Source organism: Mobula hypostoma, chromosome 8, assembly GCF_963921235.1.
Source record: "Mobula hypostoma chromosome 8, sMobHyp1.1, whole genome shotgun sequence".
Lineage (NCBI taxonomy): Eukaryota > Metazoa > Chordata > Chondrichthyes > Myliobatiformes > Myliobatidae > Mobula > Mobula hypostoma.
The window spans coordinates 127,299,180-127,323,232 of record NC_086104.1 but is presented as its reverse complement, the minus strand read 5'-3'; the positions used below and the strand labels follow the sequence as shown (position 1 = coordinate 127,323,232).

Here is a 24,053-nt window from a genome sequence, read left to right as displayed (position 1 = left end):
ATGTGAGTAAGTGGTCGAGTTTGAGGGGAGTTCACGAGAGTTTGGACTGTGGGAGGAAACCAGAACACCCAACAGTCACCAAGCTGTTTCCAACTCGGAGTTGCTCCCTGAAGTTCCTGGGTACGCGCCCTTCAGCCCATAAAGTCTGTGCTAGTCAAAAACTGTCCATTTCAACCCATCCTACATCAACCCCAATACTCCAGTGGTTAGCATGGCACTGTCCCAGCTTGGGGCGTCAGAGTTCAGAGTTCAAGGTTCAATTCTGACATCATCTGTAAGTCGTCTGCACGTCCCCCCTGTGAGACGCATGGGTTTTCTCGAGGTGTTCTGCCCTGAAACCACATGAAAGGGTAGGGGAGCTTTACCTATATCCATTCCATAATGTCCCACCCTGGAGTATACGAAAGGAAGTGCACGGAGAGCTATACCTTGTGTCTAGCCTGTTCTGTACCCAAGAACATTCCTTGAATTGAAATATAATTATATTTAACCACCAATGCTTATCCCAAAAATCACTTTTAAGAAATTAAAACAATTTGACACTTACTCCTCTGGGTCCCTCCACAGTGAGAAGAGGAAATCCAAGGCAGACAACAGCCGACACAAACTCCATCACAGAAACCTGCACAGATAGAAGATAACCTCAGGCTCCATTCTATTCAGTACCGGTGACCCTCGTGGTACAGTGGGGTGTTCCTAGAATTCTGTCTGTTTCGTGATTTTATGTAATGCAAACCTTCGACATCTGTGCATGCATCAAAAAAATGTAAGTTTTAAAAATCTTGCATCTATTTACTTTTCTTCCTCAACCTCCAACTCCCTCACAAATTGCCCAAGAGTGAATTTTATTCCAAGTCAGATCTGTGATTGTGATAACTTCCTTCATCACGACTCTGAACTGATTCTATGACCCAGGCCTACAGACCAGCTTTCAAGAACTCTTTACAACTCATGTTTTCAGTATGCAAAATTTGTCTTTTGCACACCGGTTGTTCATCAATCTGCTTATACATAGTTTTTCATAAATTCTATTTTATTTTTCCCCCTGTAAATGTCTGCAAGAAAATGAATCTCAAGGAAACATGTATGTATTTTGATAATAAATATACATTGAATGTTGAATTTTTAAAGAGTGAATTCCTGTCACACGAACAGCCGAAACGTTGGGGTGGGGGGAGGAGGGGGGTCACCAGTATGTAGCGAGTACACATCAATACAAAGTTGGCTGAAAACCACCATGGAAGATCCTAAAGTTGCGAAAGGAGTGACATAAATCACTTTGACTAATATACCGAGCAGTCAGCAGGTTGTATGTTTCCCAAACTTGCTTAATGTTTATAATGCCATGGGATGGGCAGAAACATCAGCAGAGCGCATGACTGAAGGGAAGACAGAGGAGGTGTGGGAACTATATGTTTCCTATCATGGGGGAGTCTAGGACCAGAGGGCACAGCCTCAGAATAGAAGGATGTCCCTTCAGAACAGAGGTGAGGGGCAATTTCTTCAGCCAGAGGGTGGTGAGGCTGTGGAATTCATTGCCACAGACCAAGTCATTGGGTATATTTAAAGCAGAAGTCGATAGGTTCTTGATTAGTAAGGGCATCAAAGGTTATGGAAAAAGCAGGAGAATGGGATTGAGAGGGATAACAAATCAGCCATGATGGATTGCCAGATTAGACCTGATGGGCTGAATGGCCTAATTCTGTCTCTGTGTCTTACGGAATGCCAGACAGCAAATATGCAGGGAACAAGAGGCAGAGAGTAACTGGAGGTCCTTGTGGACTCTGTGCACGTGCATACCGCCTGAGGAATTTGAGCACACACACAGAGAGCCTGAGGCAGGGCATTGAAGACAAGTTCAGGAAGTTACACTGAAGATGTATAAAACCAAGGATAGCAGGAAATACGGAAAGATAGGCAGGAAGGCAAAGGAGGTGGGGTGGCACTCTTAATTAAGGATGAGATCAGGGCGATTGTGAGAGACGATATAAGATCTACAGAGGAGAATGTTGAGTCCATCTGGGTAGAGGTTAAAGAAATCACTGGTTGGAGTTGTCAATAGGCCAGCTAATAAAAATATTGCAGTGGCAGAGGCGATTAACCAAGAAATAACTGAGGCTTGTAAGAACAGAATGACAGTTGTCATGGGGGATTTTAACTTCCACATAGATTGGGTGAATCAGGTTGGTCAAGGAAGTCTTGAGGAGGACTTCATAGAATGCATCCGTGATGGCTTTCTTGAGCAGCATGTTAGTGAACCTACAAGGGAAAATGCCATCTTAGGTCTAGCCCTGTGCAATGAGATAGGTAAGATTAATGATCTTGTAGTCAGGGATCCTCTTGGAAAGAGTGATCCCAGTATGATTGAATTTCGCATACAGATGGAGGATTAAATAGTTAGATCTAAAACTAGTGTATTATGCTTGAACAAGGGAGACTACAACAGGATGAGGGGAGTTGGCTAATGTGGATTGGGAGCATAGGCTATTTGGTAGGACAGTTGAGGAACAGTGGAATACTTTCAAAGAGATTTTTCACAATGCTCAACAAAAGTATATTCCAGTCAAAAGTAAGGACAGGAAGTGTGGGGAGAGCCAGCCTTGGACAACTAAGGAAATAAAAGATTGTACACATGAGCTTTTAATTTGATACTAAGTCGCAAAGAGTAGTGGAAGACAGGAGGATTGGGAAAACTTTAAAAAAGCAACAAAGAACAACTAAACAAGAAATAAGGAAAGGTAAGATAGAGTATGAAAATAAATTAGCACAAAATATAAAAACAGCAAAAGTTTTTATAAATATATAAAACAGAAGAGGGTGGCTAAAGTCAATGTAGGTCCCTTGGAAGACCAGAAGGGGAAATTGATATTGGGTGATAAGGAAATGGCGGAGACATTGAACAACTATTTTGCGTTGGTCTTCACAGTGGAGGACATGTCTAATATGCCAAAGAATGATGTTATGGACGAAATGAGAGGTGAGGACCTTGATAAAATCACTGTCACTAAAGAGATAGTGATGAACAAATTCGAGGACCTGAAGTTAGATAAGTCCCCTGGTCCTGATGGGATGCATCCCAGAGTGCAGAGGGAATTGGCGGAGGTTACAGTAGACACATTGGTAATCATTTATCAAAACTCTCTTGACTCTGGGCAGGTCCCGGCGGATTAGAGGACAGCAAATGTCACGCCACTTTTTAAAAAAGGATGTAGGCAATGTAGGATTTCCAGAAGGCGTTTGATAAGGTGCCGCACAAGAGACTTATAAATAAGATACGGATGCATGGAGTCGGAGGAAGTGTATTGGCATGGATAGTGGATTGGTTAACCAACAGAAGCAGAGAGTTGGTACAAATGGGAGTTTCTCCAGTTGGCAGTCAGTGGTGAGTGGGGTGCTGCAGAGGTTGGTGCTGGGCACGCAGCTGTTTACCATTTACATTGATGATTTGGAAGAGGGGACTGAGTGTAGCATAGCAAAATTTGCTGATGACACTAAACTGAGTGGAAAAGCAATTTGTACAGAGGATGTGGAAAGTCTGCAGAGGGACTTAGATAGGTTATGTGAGTGGGCCAAGGTCTGGCAGATGGAATACAACGTTGGTAAATGCAAGATCATCCACTTTGGAAGGAATAATAGAAGAGCAGATTATTATTTAAATGGTGAAAGATTGCAACATGCTGTTGTGCAGAGCGACTTGGGAGTGCTTGTGCATGAACCGCAAAAAGTTAGCTTGCAGGTACAACAGGTTATTAAGAAGGCAAACAGAATATAGGTCTTCGTTGCGAGAGGGATTGAATTCAAGAGTAGGGAGGTCATGCTGCAACTAAACGGGGTACTGGTGAGGCCGCACCTGGAGTACTGTGTGCAGTTGTGGTCTTCATACTTGAGGAGGGATATACTGGCTTTGGAGGCAGTGCAGAGGAGGTTCACCAGGTTGACTCCAGAGATGAAGGGGTTAACATGAGGAGAGATTGAGTCAACTGGGACTATACTCTCTGGAATCCAGAAGAATGAGAGGGGATCTTATAGAAACATACAAAGTTTTGAAAAGGATAGATAAGATAGAAGTAGGGAAGTTGTTTCCATTGGTGGGCAAGACTAGAACTAGGGGACATTGCCTCAAGATTCAGGGGAGAAGACTTAGGACGGAGATGAGGAGAAACGGTTTTTCCCTGAGAGTGGTGAATCTGTGGAATTCTCTGCCCAGGGAAGCAGTTGAGGCTTCTTCACTAAATATATTTAAGATACAGTTAGATAGATATTTACATAGTAGGGGAATTAAAGGTTATGGGGAAAAGGCAGGTAGACGGAGCTGAGTTTACGGACAGATCAGCCATGATCTTATTGAATGGTGGGGCAGGCTCGATGGGCCGGATGGCCTACTCCTGCTCCTATTTCTTATCACATGCAATTCCCTGGGTAGAAATGTCAATTACTAGAGGAACGGCATGCAAGTGGATGGGGAATGGGGGAGAGAGTGGGGGTTAGAATAAATTCCTCTTTTGATACAGTGTTAGTTACTGGAGTGGTGAAAGCAGCGGTGAACGCTTTTAGACAGACACATGAATACCCAGGGATTAAAGGGATATAGATCATGTGGAGGCAGAAGAGATTGAGTTTAATTAGCATCATGCTCGGCACACGGAGGGTTAAAGGATATGCTCCTGTGCTTTACTGTTCTACATTCTGTAACTTAGCCTCCTGCTTATGTTTTTGCTTCCCAGCGCTGATTTCTCAGCCATAAAATAAAGCAACGCTCCTCCAGGTGAAGTGCAGCGCGAGCTAGTGCAAGGGCCACCCTTTGATGGCAGAGAAGCGAGTACAGAAGTCTGAGATGAGCTACACCATGCTAAGTGAGAGCCCAGATCTGACAGGCCAGACTCACGACACCTTACGTGGCAAGCAACGAGAGCCGCGACATTCCAACCCATCAGTACAATCGGTCTGCTTGGAAAGTGAGTCTGTAGCTGAAAGAGACAGACAGAAATACAGTTACAATTTGTACCACACATTGTGAACTTGGATTCATTACTCCATTGAAATACTGTAATTCAAAGCTACATCCCAGATCCTACCCCAGGAGGCAAGCCAGAAGAATGGGAAAAGTTGGGCCAAGACCCTTCATCAAAAGCTCCCGACCCAAAAAGGGGAATGACGACAGAATAAGGTAGTGGGGGAGAGGAGGAGGAGTAAAAACTAGAAGGAGAGAGGTGAAGCCAGGTTGGGGAAGGTAAGTAGGTGGGTGGATGGGGGAGGGAGGATGAGGTGAGAAGCTGGGAGGTGAGAGGAGCATCTTTTGTCACTAACTTCAGAGCATCACACCACCGACCTCCAGGATCTTTGCTCGAACAGCCCCGATCATGTGCTCCAGGCACTGCGACACACTCACTCCTGAGCCACCGTTGGCAATGTGCACAGTGACTGGGATAACCTGTTGGGCGAGAACCAGCAGTGAAACCCCTGCAAGAAGACCCAGTTGTGACCTTCCTCCCTGCACCCCCCACCGCTCTTTCACACAACACTCCAGGATGACAAGAACTTCATTCCCTCAACCAGCCAGCAACTGCCTAATGGCCTCCACATGTACACACAGCTCTCTCCTCCACTGAAGCCAAACATCTGCCTCACCCCTCCACCCCTTGTTACATGCACCCAAAGCCCCCTCTTCCCAATATCTACACCCAACTCAAACCCTCCACTGCCACCTCCCTCCCTTTAATCAGGGGCCAGGGGCCCTACTCAGAGCGTGTAGAATTCATTGCCACAGCCATGGATGTCTCCATTGAATATAATTAGAGGTTAATAGGTTCTTCTTTAGCCTGAGCGTGAAAGATTACAGGGAGAAGGCAGGAGAATGGGGTTGAGAGAGATAATAAATCAGCCATGATCGAATGGTCCAAATGGCTTAATTCTGCTCCTATGTCTTCTGGTATCTTATACTTTCTTCAGCCCAGTGGGAAAGGGTGAAGAGTTAACCCTCTCTCTGACCCCTCCTTCCCAATTCAGTGGGTAGGGGTGGGAGGAACCTTGGGGTACAGGTACATAGTTCTCTGAAAGTGGCGACACAGGTATGTAGGGTGTTGAAGGTAGTGTTTGGATAGACAGATGGATAGATATACTTTATTGATCCCGAGGGAAATTGGGTTTCGTTACAGCCGCACCAAACAAGAACAGAGCATAAATATAGCAATACAAAAACCACAAACAATCAAACAACAAAATGCAAACTATGCCAGATGGAAAATAAGTCCAGGACCAGCCTATTGGCTCAGTTTGGCAAGCTGCCCTTTATCGGTCTGGGTGTTGGGTTCAGGAATTAGGACATTATGTTGCTGATCTTTTTTTTTTATCTTGTACAAAGTTCAAAGTACATTTATTATCGAAGTATGTGTACCATGTACATCCTCGAGATTCGCCTTCTTGCAGGCATCCACAATACAAAGAAAGAAATACAATAAAATCCACAAAAATGTCTCACTGCAAAGATCGTCAAACATCCAATGTGCGAAGAAAAGAACAAATTGGGCAAACAGTAAAAAAAAGTAAACAAATAAAACACAGAACGTGAACTACAGAATCCCCTAAGGTGAGTCCACAGCCACAGAGCCAGTCCAGGAGCCCCAGAGGCCGCAGAGCCAGTTCCATCAAGGATTCGTGAGCTGAACACCGGTTTGTCATTCGCCCCTTGGCTCTGACACCTCAATCTTTTTAATCTGGCTCAGCGCTTAAATTGGCTAAACATTGGTTCGTTTTTTTGCTGCAGGGCCTGGGCCCCGTCTCTTTATTCCAGCCTGAAGTTTCAATCCAGCCCCATGCCCACTCCAGCAGTGGTCACCCCGGTCGAGTGCGCAGTTCACCAGATTCTTTAGGATACTGCTGAAACGTCAGGTCATACAGTTATGTACGGGTCACGCTACCAGGGGTGGTGGTAGAGGCAGATACATTAGGGACATTTTGGAAACTCTTAGACAGGCAGAGTAACACATACAAAATGCTGGAGGAACTCAGAAGGTTAGGCAATGTCTATCAAAGAGAATAAACAGCCGACATTTTGGGTTAAGACCCTTCATCAAGACTGAAAAGGAAGGAGGAGGAAGCCAGTAGAATGGAGGGCTACGTGAGAGGGTAGGGTTCATTTGATCTCAGAATAGGTTAAAAGGACTGCACATCCTGAGTTGAACAGCCTGTACTGTTCTGTTCAAAGTGAGAGGGGAATGATCTAAAAGAAGGTGGTCTGAAAATAGAATGAGCTACCAGAGAAAGCTGTAGAGCCAGGTACAATTCTAATGTTTTACATGCGGACAGATGCATGGCTTAGAGAAGGGCTTCCCAACATCTGTATACCATGGAGCCTTACCATTAACCGAGGGGCTGCGGCTTAGAGGGATGAGGGCCGAATGCACACAAATGGATCCGGCTTTGACAGACACAAGACCATTAACACACAGGGGCAGAATTAGGCGATTAGGCCATTTGAGTGTTTTCTGCCGTTCGATCATGGCTGATTATTATCCCTCTCAACCCCACTCTCTTGTCAACACGTTGGTCCAGGTGGATGATTTGGTCCCAACGGCCTGTCTAACTCCGTGATTCAGTATTACAAAGCTGTCACACAGTTTATGTGCACAATTCCTCAGGGAACAGCACCCATGCTGGCACAACACAGATTAACCCATCACAGTCCGAAGCCCTCACCACTCACACGCACGGGGCTCAACTGACCTTTCCCAAGCAAGACAGCTGGGATAACCAGAAACGGTTCCTGCGCGAGGTAGATGTCATGTTATTTACGGGGCCACTGGGAGCGATGAGTAGCAGTGGAGACCCTGGGATCTTACTCTGCCAGGGAAAGCACAAGTGTTAAAACATTCAAGTAGTGGTTTTCAGTCCTCGTCACAACCACAGCCATGGGACGTGGAACATAGACCATCACCACGTCACAACTCCTATCCCAAATTCCCAAACTCCTGGGTTAGTGCCCCACCAGCATCCCAAGTGTAGTTAGCAATAGCCAATAAGTAAACCCCAGCCTCAGCTGCACCATTCACCTGCAAACAGAGAACACCTTACAAACCCAAAGAATTGGAGTTCCCATCCCTTCACCCTTTTCAGACACCGATGTAGAATTGTTCATCACACATACATAGGAACATCCAGTGAAATACAGTGTTTGCATCAACAACCAATACACCTAGGGATGTGCTGGGGCAACCTGCAAGTGCCACCATAAATTACGGTGCCAACACAGCGTGCCCACAATGTCAAGCAGACAACAAAAACAACCAGAGTAAAACAAACCCTTTTCCTCCTTTTCACCCACCCAGACAGGCCTCTGGCCTCCAATCTCTAGGCCTCGACCATCATGCTTTGACTTCTGGTTTTCCGATCGACCTTCGGGCTCTGATCTTTGGTATCAACCCCCAAACCAGCCGATGCTGGGACCCCAACTCCAGGCTCAGAATCCAAGCGTGCCAACTGACCATTGTGCCTTCTGCTAGCGTGGATTCAATCCCAGAACCCACTGATCTGGGACAAACCATCTGCATTGCTGGCCTTCCAGCACAGAGTGGGGACTTGGATTCCCGTTGCCCTTCATCCTCACGTCCATGTTTTTGAACACAAGAGTGGAAGCCTGACCTCTAACTCCTCCAATTCCAACATTAACCCGACCCCTAAACTCCAACCTCTGTCCTCAAACACATCCTCGGGAACTTACAAAGTAACAAGTCTGAGACGATCTCGAAGGAGACTGCGGCTCGACACTATCTTAACTGGAAAACAGATAGGCTGCATGAAAGCCCGCTTTCTCCAATTTGCTTCACCAGATAACATTCCCAGGCAGCCATCCCAAACCCTAAATTACTGTACTCACGGGTTTGTTATGGGACAGGACACCAACCGCAGGGTCCCACGGCCGCTTCAGCAGCAAAGGCAAGGCTTCAGCTCCAGCAGCCCCGGACTTCGCCGTAGAAGAGATGATCATTTTGTCGATCAGCGTTGGCAGCTGCATTCAAACAAGCAGAGAGGGAGTAAAGGGTGAGGGCTGCAGGTGGTGACTGGAGGCAGGTAACTAACTCAAGCAAAACCACAGAGGCGCAGTGAGGCAAGTAAGGATGGGAGAAGTATACAGCTACACAGTCTTTAGTGAGTGGACGGTCACTGCGATGGTCAGCTTTATTTGTCATGTGCACATCGAAACGTTCAGTGAAATGAGTTGTTTGTGCCAACAACTAACACGGTCTGAGAATGTACTGGGGGCAGCCTGCAAGTGTCTTCATGCTTCCAGGTCCAGTGTAGCCTGCCCACAATTACTAACCCAAACCTGTATGCCTTTGGAACCGGAGGAAATCAGAGCCCCTGGATGAAGCCCACATGGTCTCAGGGAAAATGGACAAACTCCTTACAGGCAGCGACAGAAATCGAACCCTAATCACTGGCGTTTTAATAGCGTTACACTAACCACTACGTGACTGTGCTGCCCCTCAGGAGGTAGATTGTGAGGTCAAGTGTCCATCTTATTGTGCCAGGGAACCGTTCCGATAGTCCGATAACATTGGGGTAGAAACTCGCAAACCGTCACGTGCTTCAGGCCAGTTCGAGGAGTGAAGAACGCTACAAGAAGCCAAAACATGCATACCTTGCACTTCAGAGTCTGAAGGACGTCCAAATAGGCGGCCAGCATAGGAAGGCTCAGGGTCTCCACCAGCGTTGTGTGCAGCCACTGTGTTAACTTGGTGTCCCAGTTCAGGCTGGCGAGGGCCTGGCGGATTCGGCGAGCACACTTGTCCACCGTGATCCTCCTCAGCACCGGCTCGTTGCTGGCCTGAAAGAGTTTTCAGTTTGCAGTAAATCACAAGGACTACTAGAACAATACCTTTCCACAATTTATTCCTCGTCACCCTGGATGGAGGACTGTATCTCTGCCTGCTCTTCATGTGCGAATTGGCAGGGGCCAGCCTGGTTACTTGCCAACAGCAGCATCACAGCTTAGTAGGATTTGATTTCTGCTAACAACCAGCACCTGTCTCTGCGAACTCAGCCTACTGAGAGGAAACTTGCGTGGATCTATCATGCGGCCTGGTTCTGAACACCAGGCAGATATAGAGGCAAAATTAGGCCATTAAGTTCATTGAGTCTGTTCCGCCATTCCATCATAGCTGATTTATTTTCCCTCTTCACCCTGTAACCTTTGACACCCTTACTGATCAAGAAACTATCTATTCTTCGTCATCTCTGTTCTAAAGGGATATCCTTCCAGTCTGAGGCTGTCCCCTCTGGTCCTAGACTCTCCCACAAGTGGAAACATCCTGTCTATGTCCACTCTATGCTTCTTCTTCTTTAGCCCTTTACCTTTCAAGATTCAATGAGATCCCCCTTCATTCTTCTAAACACCAACCAGTACAGGCCCAGAGCCAACAAATGTTCCTCAAATGTTAAACCTTTCATTACTGGTATCATTCCCATGAGCCTTCTCAGGACCCTCTCAAGTGCCAACACATTCCTTCCCAGATGCGGGGCCCGAAACTGCTCACAGGAATCCAAGTGCAAGGGCAAGCTTGCAAGTCACAGTCTTTTCAGTCTCCCCAGCAGCCAGAATGGCCTCCTACATCCCCGGCCCAGTTCCAACGACGTTCATTCAGTATGTGAATGGAGCCTACAGTTACCAGCGCTCACTCTACTCACCCCCTCGTTCGCCAGTCTCGCCAGCCGGTCTGAGTACAGCGCCTTCACAATTTTGTTGAATAGCTTGTTCTGAGCAGCAGTCCAGCCCAACCTGGAGAGGAGAGAAAGAGTCTGTGTTTCACGCAAAGCTGGAGATACCAGTCGACGGTAGTGGAGGAGGAATGGACACTGGAACCACGTGGAAAGGCAGGGGAGTGGGCAGCACCCAGAGACAACGCGCTGTACACACAAACTCGGCAGGTCAGACAGCATCTATGGAGGGGAATGTCTCGGGCAGAGACCCTGCGTCAGGACTGGAAAGGTAGGGGGCAGAAGCCAGAATAAGAAGGTGGGGGGGGGCACGTTTGCCAGGTAACAGGTGAGAGGTGGGGGAAGGTGGGTGGATGAGGGAGGTGGAATGAAGAAAGAAGCTGTGAGGTGACAGGTGGAAAAGGTAAAGGACAACAGAAGGACTCTGACAGGAGAGGAGATCGGACCGTGGAAGAAAGGGAAGGAGGAGTGGGAACCAGAGGGAGGTGATGATGGCCCCAAATCAAAGACAGCAGCAGAACCTCTTAGTGTCATCAGCAAATTTACTGACCCAACTTATTACATCATCTAAGCCATTAATATAGCTGATAAATGACAATGGACCAGGCACCCTATGGCACACCAAGAGTCACAGGCCTCCCAAGAGACAGCCTTGTACTATCAATCTCTGGCTTCTCCTGCTAAAGCAATGTTGGATCCAATTCGTGACTTCATCCTGAAATTCGTACAACCCTAACCTAAAAAAAAAATCCACCATTATTACTCTCTGACTTCTTAACTGATTGTCTGATTCAACAAGCTGGTGATTTTCAGATATCCAGTCCCTCCGAATGAATCAGAGCTTTCGAGCTTCTGACATCAGCTCAGCTCCAGCTGTAAGGAATCTTTACTTCACAACCAGAGGAAACTGCTTTCTTTTAAAAATTTAGCTTGGCACCAGGCCCTTCTGGCCCAACGAGCATATGCTGCCTAATTACACCCACATGACCAATTAACCAACTAACCCGTACGTCTGTGGATGTGTGAGGAAACCGGAGCACCCAGAGGAAAGCCAAGTTGTCACAGGGAGAAATTGTTAAAAATTGTTAAGAAGGTAGAAAAGAAGACAAGCTACTGTTTAACTGAGTAACCATTATACATTCAGATGAAATACAGATCAAATTGAAACAACAACAAAACTACTCCAGTACTATAAAATTGTGCATTATTTCCTAATAGTTATTGATGGAGGAATTACTCCAACTAACAATGCTGTGTTCTTTTGATTTGAATGTAAATGAACAAAATCAGTGCAGATAATGGACTGCCTTCATACAATGCTATTGATGATTGCATACTTCAAATCTTCATTTTCAGTGTAACATTCAAGATGACTGTCGATACACTCAAATTCTTCACTGTTCTTAACTTGTTAAAGTAGTGAAATCATTTCACTTTCAATCCCAGCCATTTTTGCCATCACCAGGCCTGAAAGTTGGAAACCACGAAACAGTTCTGAATCAGCTTACTGTTTATTTCTCACAACTATCAGTGACAAAAACCACTGCTTTTTGTTACATTTTGTAACTCCAAAACACTAAACTAATTAAAATACAGAGCCAGGAGATAACTCGTACTTTCATTTTTAATTCAAGCGAGGTACGTGCATATAACACAGTGGCATGATGCCTTTCATGTACTTCATACATATAACCATAATGGTTTAAACAACAGAGTGCCTAATCAAATATTTTTACATTACTGAATATTAATTAAACACTGCTCCCTGTTTAGATACAAGCTCCAATTCAATATAGAATGCAGCACAACTTATATCCATATACTATATATACAGTATACTACATAATACAACTATTATATAGACATCCATACCACAGTAAATTTTAAATTGCCCCACTCAGACGTAAAGATTTATTGCCATGGAGGTTTTCTTACTCTTGTGGGATAACCTCTTTCCTGACAAGGGGGATCACTCTGTTTGCAGGTAAGACGTAGTCGTGAAAACAGTCCCAGGTTCTAGTGCCGTCTCCGTGCTGGTTGTAGGAGTTGACTCTGAGACTGCAGGAAGTACTTTTGACAGCTCTAGACACCTCCTTTTCTTGGCTTTTCTCCCTGGAACTACTTCAATCCTCGCTTCTCTCCTTTTCAACAACTTCTCTTTCTTTTCCTCACCTTACTTCTACTTTCTTGTGAATATCTCTGAATTTGCTAATTCCTTGTGAAATGAGGTTTCGTTTATCCTTCTATTTCCGTAGCGATAATGTCATCATCCTCTTTCTTTTCTCCTTTCTAGGATGTGAATCTTGATCTTGGGAAGGTGCATCTACTTCACTGGAGTATTCTCTTATTAATCCTCCTATTGCTCCCTTTATGATCTGATCGTCCTCTTGGTTTCCTCATCTACAACATCATCTGGTGAATGCTCTGTTTTCGTATCTCCATTGACTCCCGTCTTTTTGGCTTTCCATTCATCCGGCTGGGCTTTGGTCTTTGCATCTAATTTCACAAGCAGCTTTTTGTCTCCCACTTGAAGTTCATGCAATAACCTTAAGGCACTCAATTCTGGTTCTTTATGCTCACAAAAATGTTCCTGAAGCTCCTCGAACCCTCTTCCAGTTTAAAACCAAGTCATATTTTGCCTAACATATCAGAAACTTTCCAGACACAGTGCCTATAAAAAGTATTAACACCACTCCTCCACCCCCACAGGAAGTTTTCACGTTTTACATCAATCTGTCTCTTTTGACATTGATCAACAGAAAAGACACTTCAGTGTCAAAGTGAAAACAAATTACCACAAATTGGTCTAAATTAATTACAAATATATTACACAAAACAATTGATAGCACTATTACTCACCCCTTTCAAGTCAGTATTTAGTAGATGCACCTTTGGCAGCAATTACAGCTTTGAGTCTGTGTGGGTGGGTCTCTATCAGCTTTGCACATCTGGACACTGTAATTTTTCCCCATTCCTCTTTACAAAACTGCTCAAGCTCTGTCAGATTGCATGGGGATCGTGAGTGATCAGCCTTTTTCAAGTCCAGCCACAAATTCTCAAATGGATTGAGGTCTGGACTCTGACTTGGCTGCTCCAGGACATTAACTTTGTTGTTTTTAAGCCACTCCTGTGCAGTTTTGGCTTTGTACTTAGGGTCTTGCTGGAAAACAGATCTTCTCCCAAGTCACAGCTCTCCTGCAGACTGCATCAGGATTTCCCAGTATCTTTGCTGCGTTCATTTTACCCTCTACATTCACAAGCCCTCCAGGGCCTGCCACAGTGAAGCATCCCCACAGCATGATGCAGCCACCACCATGCTTCACGGTAGGGATGGTATGTTTTTGCCAAGCGTAGCTTTTAGTCTGATGGCTAAAAAGCTCAATTTTGGTTTCATCAGACCATAGAACCTTCTTCCAGCTGACTTCAGAGACTCCCATATGCCTTCTGGCAAACTCTAGCTGAGAGTTCTGAGTTTTTTTCTTAAAACAGTGGCTTTCTCTTTGCCACTCTCTCATAAGCTGCGACTGGTGAAGCACCCGGGAATCAGTTGTTGTATGCACAGTCTCTCCCATCTCAGCCACTGAAGCTTGTAACTCCTCCAGAATTGTCATAGATCTCTTGATGGCCTCCCTCACTAGTCCCCTTCTTGCACGGTCTCTCAGTTTTTGAGGATGGCCTGCTCTAGGTACATTTACAGCTGTGCCATATTCTTTCCATTTCTTGATGATTGACTTAACTGTATTCCAAAGGATATTCAGTGACTTGGAGCGTTCTTTTGTCTTCATGGTGTAGTTTTTACCAGGATATTGACTCACCAGCAGTTAGACCTTCCAGATACAGATGTATGTTTACTACAATACACCTTGATCGCCATTTAACTCATTATGTGACTTCTAAAAACCAACTGGCTGCACCAGTGATGATTTTGTGTGTCATATGGGGTGAATACTTATGCAATCAATTATTGTGCTTTATATTTGTAATTAATTTAGATCACTTTGTAGAGATCTGTTATACTGACACGGAAGAGTCTTTTTCTGTTGATCAGTGTCAAAAAAGCCAGATTAAATCTACTGTGCTTCAATGTTGTAAAACGATAAAACTTAAAAACTTCCGGGGTGGGGGGGGGTGAATACTTTTTATGGACGCTGTAGGTGACTGTATTGTCCAGTTCTGGACAGCATCGAATCGATTAAAACCGAAGTATATCTGTAGTAGTGTTCAGTAACAGCGTGCCCTGCGATTACTGCCATGCGCAGTTCTCACCTGTTCATGTGGTCCTCCCAGTCATCAGGCGGCAAAGGGGCATCCGTATCCGACCTCGCGAAGATAACGTGCCGCTCACACTCGTTCATCACACTCCGAGCCTTCTGGTTGTCATAAAGAGGGGTTGGCATTGGAACTACCGTCTCCACATCGACAGACACCTCACAGTCACTGAAAAACACAAGAAACCTTGGGTGTGTTCCACAGCTTCAATGTAGACTCAAGACACAAGATTAAGAATGAGTCATTTGGCCCATTGGATCTGTTCCATCATGCCATCATGGCTGATTTATTATCCCTCTCAATTTCATTCTCTTGCCTTTGCCCCGTAACGTTTGACACCCTTACTAATCAACAACCTATCAACCTCCACTTTAAATGTACACGTTGACTTGTCCTTCACAGACGTATATGCCAACAAATTCACTACCCACTGGGTAACGAAATTCCTCCTCATCTCTGTTCTAAAGGGACGTCCTTCTATTCTGAGCCTGTGCCCTCTGGTCCTAGACTTCCCCACTATAGGAAACGTTTTCTCCATGTCCACTCTATCAAGACCTTTCAACATTCAATAGGTCTGCCCGCTGATGTAAAGCAGTAAACGCTGGAAATGTCAATGGTAATCTCTTGACAAGTACCTCCACCACCACCACCCTTGTCAGTGCATTCCAGGCACCCACCACACACAGCAAAGCACAGCAGCCTCCACCCATCTGTCATGAGACTACTGAATTGTTCCCTAGTATGATAAGATGGAGTTATCATGAAAATGATTCGAAGTTTGAATGGCTTGTCACATGAGGAGCATTTGGTGGCTCTGGGCCTGTATTCACTAGAATTCAGAAAAATGCAGGGTGATCCCATTGAAACCTATCAATTGGTGAAAGGCCTTGATAGAGTGGATGTGGAGAGGATGGTTCCTATGGTAGCAGAGTCCAAGACTAGAGGATGCAGCCTCAAAATAGAGGGGCGTCCTTTTAGAATGGAGATGAAGAAGAATTTCTTCAGCCAGAGAGTGGTGAATGTGTGGAAGTTGTGGTCACAGGCAGCTGTGGAGGCCATGTCTTTATGTATATTTATGACAGAGGTTGATAGATTCTTGATTGGTCAGGGCATGAAGGGATACAGGAGAAGGCAGGAGATTAGGGCTGAAAGGAAAATCAGATCAGTCATGATGAAATGGCAGAGCAAACTCGATGGGTCAAAAGGCCTAATTCTGCTCCTGTATCTTATGGACTTTTGACCTCACAATCTACGTTGCTGTGATCTTGCACTTTACCGTTTAGCTGCACTGCACTTTATTTTGCACCATTACAGCGCAATGACTTTTCATTTCTTATTCAGAGATTCAGCGCAGAATCAGCCCTTCCTTCCACCCAGAAACCCTGATTTAACCCTAACCTAACCGAAGGACGATTTACAATGACCAATTAACCCACCCGGTACGTCCTTGGACCGCGTGAGGAAACTGAAGCGCCCAGAGAAAACCCACACGATCACCGGGAGGACGTACAGAGACACCGGGATTAAGCAAGCTCCAAAGCCCCAAGCTGTAATCAGGACTAAACATTGATCTGGACGAGCAGTCGGCAAGACGAGCATTTCACTGTATCACTTTACATGTGACAATAATAAACCAATTCCAATTCCAGCTGAGGGCCACTAACGATGTAGAAATCCTGGCACTATGAGCACTATATACTTTCACGTATGGTAATAAACACCATAGAGCTCAGGCGGCCTGATCCTCATTTGCACGCTCTCCCTATGACTGTGTGGGATTCCTCTGGGTCGTCCAGTCTCCTTTCACATCCCAAACACAGGCAGCTTGGCTAATTACTGTGACTCACCCCAAGTGTGCGGGTGAACGGCAAAATTTGGAATGGGGACGGGGAATACAGGGAGGTAAAATGTGTCGGGCTAGGATCAGAGTTAAAGTGACTGCTTGATACTCAGCACAGATCCAGTGGGCCAAACGGACAGTCTCGGTGCCGTATGACTCTGGGACTCAAGGATGAAATTGGGTAACTGCAGGCTTCGTTTGACATCAACTATCACGGAAATGGTGGTATCTTTTTTTTTACAATGATAGATTAAGGGGTGATTAAATGAAGTAAATGCAGTTGAAGGAATGGGAAAGCATACCTGACATCGCCAAAAATTTTTGTGATAATGCATCGAGCAACTTAGATAAGATGCTTTTAGTATATAATTTATCCAAATATTTTCCAAAGCAGAGAGAAGTTCAGATGTACTACCTATAATCTGCTGCAGCTGTTGACAGAAAAAATGCTTCTGATGTTCCCTCTGGCGGCCCCAAAGGAGAAAACAAGGAACCAGATAACTAAAATAGTTGGGAAGGGCAAAGCTGCGAACACGGCAAGGTTTAAAAATATACATGCACAATGGGGGCAACACACACAAAATGCCGAGTTCCTCCAGCATTTTGTGTGCATTGCTTGGATTCCCAGCATCTGCAGATTTTCTCCTGTTTGCACAATGAAAGGGATGAGGGGTGAGGGTCAGAGCGGGCTGAGGAGGGGGGAGTAGCATGTGGCGGGAGGGTTGGGGTGGGGAGAAAGTGGCAGAGAGTGGGGTTGAAGGGTGGAGAGGCTGAGGAGACATTGGGGAGAGTGTCAGGCAGCAAGAGGGTGGATTGGTCCGGGGGACAAGAAAGACAGTGGGGGGGAGGGAACAGAAGGAGAAGGAGCGAGGAATTAAGGTTTGGGATGGCGAGAGGAAGGGGAGAGTTCAGGGTCGGTGGGAAGGGAGGGGTAAGTGGGTGGGGAGATGGACGAAGGGAGGGAGGGTAAGTGCGTGGGGAGATGGGACAGAGGAGAGGGGTAAGAGGATGGGGAGACAGGACGGAGGGAGAGAGGGAGGGAGGGGTAAGAGGGTGGGGAGACGGGACGGACTGGGAGTGTGGATGGGGGAATGGGTCAGAGGGGAGGAGCAAGTGGGTGGGGGGAAGGGACGGATGGGTAAGTGGGTGGGGAGACAGGACGGGATGGAGGGGTAAGAGGGTGGGGAGACAGGATGGGACGGAGGGGTAAGTGGGTGGGGAAACAGGATGGGACGGAGGGAGGGGGTAAGTGGGTGGGGAGACGGGACAGAGGGATGGAGGAGTAAGTGGGTGGGAAGGCGGGACAGAGGGAGGGAGGGGTAAGTGGGTGAGAAGGCAGGATGGGACAGAGGGAGGGAGGGTAAGTGGTGAGGAGACGGGACAGAGGGAGGGGTAAGTGGGTGGGGAGATGGGACAGGACGGAGGGAGGGAGGGTAAGTGGTGGGGAGATGGGACAGAGGGAGGGAGGGGTAAGTGGTGAGGAGACGGGAGGGAGGGAGGGTAAGTGGTGGGGAGATGGGACGGAGGGAGGGAGGGGTAAGAGGTGAGGAGATGGGAGGGAGGAAGGGTAAGTGGTGAGGAGATGGGAGGGAGGAAGGGTAAGTGGGTGGGGAGATGGGACGGAAGGAGGGAGGGGTAAGTGGGTGGGAAGGCGGGACGGGACAGAGGGAGGGGTAAGTGGGTGGGGAGACGGGACGGAGGGAGAGAGGGGTAAGTGGGTGGGGAGACGGGATGGAGGGAGGGAGGGGTAAGTGGGTGGGAAGGTGGGAGGGAGGGACGGGTAAGTGGTGGGGAGATGGGAGGGAGGGACGGGTAAGTGGGTGGGAAGGCGGGACGGGACGGAGGGAGGGGTAAGTGGTGGGGAGACAGGACGGGACGGGATGGAGGGTAAGTGGGTGGGAAGGTGGGATGGGACAGAGGGAGGGAGGGGTAAGTGGGTGGGAAGGTGTGACGGGGTGGAGGGGTAAGTGGATGGGACAGAGGGAGGGGTAAGTGGTGGGGAGACGAGACGGGACAGAGGGAGGGGTAAGTGGTTGGAAGACGGGACGGGACGGAGGGAGGGGTAAGTGGTGGGAAGACGAGACGGGACGGAGGGAGGGAGGGGTTAGTGGGTGGGAAGGCAGGATGGGACAGAGGGAGGGGTAAGTGGTGGGGAGACGAGACAGGACGGAGGGAGGGGGTAAGTGGTGGGGAGACGGGACGGAGGGAGGGAGGGGTAAGTAGTGGGGAGTCGGGACAGACGGAACAGAGGGAGGGGTAAGTGGTGGGGAGACAGGACGGGACGGAGGGAGGGGTAAGTGGTGGGGAGACGGGATGGAGGGAGGGAGGGGTATGTAGTGGGGAGTCGGGACGGAGGGAGGGAGGGGTAAGTAGTGGGGAGTCGGGACGGAGGGAGGGAGGGGTAAGTGGTGGGGAGACAGGACGGGACGGAAGGAGGGGTAAGTGGTGGGGAGACAGGACGGGACGGGGGGAGGGGTAAGTGGTGGGGAGACGGGACGGAGTGAGGGAGGGGTAAGTGGTGGGGAGACGGGACGGAGGGAGGGAGGGAGGGGTAAGTGGTGGGGAGACGGGATGGAGGGAGGCAGGGGTAAGTAGTGGGGAGTCTGGACGGAGGGAGGGAGGGGTAAATGGTGGGGAGACGGGACGTAGGGAGGGAGGGGTAAGTGGTGGGAAGACAGGACGGGACGGAGGGAGGGGTAAGTGGTGGGGAGACGGGACGGAGGGAGGGGTAAGTGGTGGGGAGACGGGATGGAGGGAGGGAGGGGTAAGTGGGTGGGAAGGTGGGAGAGAGGGACGGGTAAGTGGTGGGGAGATGGGAGGGAGGGACAGGTAAGTGGGTGGGAAGGCGGGACGGGACAGAGGGAGGGAGGGGTAAGTGGGTGGGAAGGTGAGAAGGTGTGACGGGGTGGAGGGGTAAGTGGGTGGGAAGGCGGGATTGGACAGAGGGAGGGGTAAGTGGTGGGGAGACAAGACGGGACAGAGGGAGGGGTAAGTGGTTGGGAGACGGGACGGGACGGAGGGAGGGGTAAGTGGTGGGGAGACGGGACGGGACGGGATGGAGGGTAAGTGGGTGGGAAGGTGGGATGGGACAGAGGGAGGGAGGGGTAAGTGGGTGGGAAGGTGGGAAGGTGTGACGGGGTGGAGGGGTAAGTGGGTGGGACAGAGGGAGGGGTAAGTGGTGGGGAGACGAGACGGGACAGAGGGAGGGGTAAGTGGTTGGAAGACGGGACGGGATGGAGGGAGGGGTAAGTGGTGGGGAGACGGGACGGGATGGAGGGAGGGATAAGTGGTGGGAAGACGAGACGGGACGGAGGGAGGGAGGGGTTAGTGGGTGGGAAGGCAGGATGGGACAGAGGGAGGGGTAAGTGGTGGGGAGACGAGACAGGACGGAGGGAGGGGTAAGTGGTGGGGAGACGTGACGGAGGGAGGGAGGGGTAAGTGGTGGGGAGACGGGACGGAGGGAGGGAGGGGTAAGTGGTGGGGAGACGGGACGGGACGGAGGGAGGGAGGGGTAAGTGGTGGGGAGACGGGTCGGGATGGAAGGAGGGGTAAGTAGTGGGGAGTCGGGACAGGCGGAACAGAAGGAGGGGTAAGTGGTGGGGAGAAGGGACGGAGGGAGGGAGGGAGGGGTAAGTGGTGGGGAGACGGGATGGAGGGAGGGAGGGGTAAGTAGTGGGGAGTCGGAACGGAGGGAGGGAGGGGTAAGTAGTGGGGAGTCGGGACGGAGGGAGGGAGGGGTCAGAGGTGAGGAGATGGGAGGGAGGAAGGGTAAGTGGTGAGGAGATGGGAGGGAGGAAGGGTAAGTGGGTGGGGAGATGGGACGGAAGGAGGGAGGGGTAAGTGGGTGGGAAGGCGGGACGGGACAGAGGGAGGGGTAAGTGGGTGGGGAGACGGGACGGAGGGAGAGAGGGGTAAGTGGGTGGGGAGACGGGATGGAGGGAGGGAGGGGTAAGTGGGTGGGAAGGTGGGAGGGAGGGACGGGTAAGTGGTGGGGAGATGGGAGGGAGGGACGGGTAAGTGGGTGGGAAGGCGGGACGGGACGGAGGGAGGGGTAAGTGGTGGGGAGACAGGACGGGACGGGATGGAGGGTAAGTGGGTGGGAAGGTGGGATGGGACAGAGGGAGGGAGGGGTAAGTGGGTGGGAAGGTGTGACGGGGTGGAGGGGTAAGTGGGTGGGACAGAGGGAGGGGTAAGTGGTGGGGAGACGAGACGGGACAGAGGGAGGGGTAAGTGGTTGGAAGACGGGACGGGACGGAGGGAGGGGTAAGTGGTGGGAAGACGAGACGGGACGGAGGGAGGGAGGGGTTAGTGGGTGGGAAGGCAGGATGGGACAGAGGGAGGGGTAAGTGGTGGGGAGACGAGACAGGACGGAGGGAGGGGGTAAGTGGTGGGGAGACGGGACGGAAGTGGAGAGTCGGGACAGACGGAACAGAGGGAGGGGTAAGTGGTGGGGAGACAGGACGGGACGGAGGGAGGGGTAAGTGGTGGGGAGACGGGATGGAGGGAGGGAGGGGTATGTAGTGGGGAGTCGGGACGGAGGGAGGGAGGGGTAAGTAGTGGGGAGTCGGGACGGAGGGAGGGAGGGGTAAGTGGTGGGGAGACAGGACGGGACGGAGGGAGGGGTAAGTGGTGGGGAGACGGGATGGAGGGAGGGAGGGGTAAGTAGTGGGGAGTCGGGACGGAGGGAGGGAGGGGTAAGTGGTGGGGAGACGGGACGTAGGGAGGAGGGGTAAGTGGTGGGAAGACAGGACGGGACGGAGGGAGGGTTAAGTGGTGGGGAGACGGGACGGAGGGAGGGGTAAGTGGTGGGGAGACGGGATGGAGGGAGGGAGGGGTAAGTGGGTGGGAAGGTGGGAGAGAGGGACGGGTAAGTGGTGGGGAGATGGGAGGGAGGGGGTAAGTGGGTGGGAAGGCGGGACGGGACAGAGGGAGGGAGGGGTAAGTGGGTGGGAAGGTGAGAAGGTGTGACGGGGTGGAGGGGTAAGTGGGTGGGAAGGCGGGATTGGACAGAGGGAGGGGTAAGTGGTGGGGAGACAAGACGGGACAGAGGGAGGGGTAAGTGGTTGGGAGACGGGACGGGACAGAGGGAGGGGTAAGTGGTGGGGAGACGGGACGGGACGGGATGGAGGGTAAGTGGGTGGGAAGGTGGGATGGGACAGAGGGAGGGAGGGGTAAGTGGGTGGGAAGGTGGGAAGGTGTGACGGGGTGGAGGGGTAAGTGGGTGGGACAGAGGGAGGGGTAAGTGGTGGGGAGACGAGACGGGACAGAGGGAGGGGTAAGTGGATGGAGGGAGGGGTAAGTGGTGGGGAGACGGGACGGGATGGAGGGAGGGATAAGTGGTGGGAAGACGAGACGGACGGAGGGAGGGGAGTGGGTGGGAAGGCAGGATGGGACAGAGGGAGGGGTAAGTGGTAAGTAAGTGGTGGGGTAAGTGGGGAGACGGGACGGAGGGAGGGAGGGGTAAGTGGTGGGGAGACGGGACGGGACAGAGGGAGGGAGGGAGGGGTAAGGGAGGGGAAGGAGGGGTAAGGTGGGGAGGGGAGGCGGACAGAAGGAGGGGTAAGTGGTGGGGAGAGGGACGGAGGGAGGGAGGGAGGGGTAAGTGGTGGGAGTGGATGGAGGGAGGGAGGGGTAAGTAGTGGGAGTCGGGACGGAGGGAGGGAGGGGTAAGTAGTGGGGAGTCGGGACGGAGGGAGGGAGGGGTAAGTGGTGGGGGAGGGAGGGGTAAGTGGTGGGGAGACAGGACAGGACGGAGGGAGGGGTAAGGGAGGGGTAAGTAAGTGGTGGGGAGAGGGACGGAGGGAGGGAGGGAGGGGTAAGTGGTGGGGAGACGGGATGGAGGGAGGGAGGGGGAGTGGGGGTAAGTGGTGGGGAGAGACGTAGGGAGGGAGGGGTAAGTGGTGGGGGACAGGACAGGACGAAGGGAGGGGTAAGTGGGTGGGGAGACAGGACGGAGGGAGGGGTAAGTGGTGGGGAGACGGAGACAGGACGGGACGGAGGGAGGGGTAAGTGGTGGGGAGACAGGACGGGACGGAGGGAGGGGTAAGTGGTGGGGAGACAGGACGGGACGGAGGGAGGGGTAAGTGGTGGGGAGACAGGACGGGACGGAGGGAGGGGTAAGTGGTGGGGAGACAGGACGGGACGGAGGGAGGGGTAAGTGGTGGGGAGATGGGACGGAGGGAGGGTAAGTGTGTGGGGAGACAGGACGGGACGGAGGGAGGGGTAAGTGGGTGGGGAGACAGGACGGGACGGAGGGAGGGGTAAGTGGTGGGGAGAAGGGACGGAGGGAGGGAGGGAGGGGTAAGTGGTGGGGAGACGGGATGGAGGGAGGGAGGGGTAAGTTGGGTGGGGAGACAGGACGGGACGGAGGGAGGGGTAAGTGGTGGGGAGAAGGGACGGAGGGAGGGAGGGAGGGGTAAGTGGTGGGGAGACGGGATGGAGGGAGGGAGGGGTAAGTAGTGGGGAGTCTGGACGGAGGGAGGGAGGGGTAAATGGTGGGGAGACGGGACGTAGGGAGGGAGGGGTAAGTGGTGGGGAGACAGGACAGGACAAAGGGAGGGGTAAGTGGGTGGGGAGACAGGACGGGACGGAGGGAGGGGTAAGTGGTGGGGAGACAGGACGGGACGGAGGGAGGGGTAAGTGGTGGGGAGACGGGAGGGAGGGAGGGAGGGGTATGTAGTGGGGAGTCGGGACGGAGGGAGGGAGGGGTAAGTAGTGGGGAGTCGGGACGGAGGGAGGGAGGGGTAAGTGGTGGGGAGACAGGACGGGACGGAAGGAGGGGTAAGTGGTGGGGAGACAGGACGGGACGGGGGGAGGGGTAAGTGGTGGGGAGACGGGACGGAGTGAGGGAGGGGTAAGTGGTGGGGAGACAGGACGGAGGGAGGGAGGGAGGGGTAAGTGGTGGGGAGACGGGATGGAGGGAGGCAGGGGTAAGTAGTGGGGAGTCTGGACGGAGGGAGGGAGGGGTAAATGGTGGGGAGACAGGACGTAGGGAGGGAGGGGTAAGTGGTGGGGAGACAGGACGGGACGGAGGGAGGGGTAAGTGGTGGGGAGACGGGACGGAGGGAGGGGTAAGTGGTGGGGAGACGGGATGGAGGGAGGGAGGGGTAAGTGGGTGGGAAGGTGGGAGGGAGGGACGGGTAAGTGGTGGGGAGATGGGAGGGAGGGACAGGTAAGTGGGTGGGAAGGCGGGACGGGACAGAGGGAGGGAGGGGTAAGTGGGTGGGAAGGT

At 50.8% G+C, this 24,053-nt stretch overlaps 1 protein-coding gene across 2 annotated transcripts in view; it reads right to left on the bottom strand.

Moving 5' to 3' along the window:
• The window catches only part of kansl3 (KAT8 regulatory NSL complex subunit 3), a 66,415-nt gene that overhangs the window by 37,311 nt on the left and 5,051 nt on the right, over nucleotides 1-24,053 (bottom strand). For both annotated transcript variants that reach the window (XM_063056755.1, XM_063056756.1), the window contains exons 2-9: nucleotides 14,980-15,150; nucleotides 10,684-10,774; nucleotides 9,638-9,823; nucleotides 8,873-9,004; nucleotides 7,723-7,839; nucleotides 5,330-5,431; nucleotides 4,896-4,967; nucleotides 548-622 (exon numbers count right to left, since the gene is read on the bottom strand). In XM_063056755.1, the coding sequence (XP_062912825.1) occupies nucleotides 548-622; nucleotides 4,896-4,967; nucleotides 5,330-5,431; nucleotides 7,723-7,839; nucleotides 8,873-9,004; nucleotides 9,638-9,823; nucleotides 10,684-10,774; nucleotides 14,980-15,150 (946 nt within the window). The remainder of the gene's footprint in view (nucleotides 1-547; nucleotides 623-4,895; nucleotides 4,968-5,329; nucleotides 5,432-7,722; nucleotides 7,840-8,872; nucleotides 9,005-9,637; nucleotides 9,824-10,683; nucleotides 10,775-14,979; nucleotides 15,151-24,053) is intronic.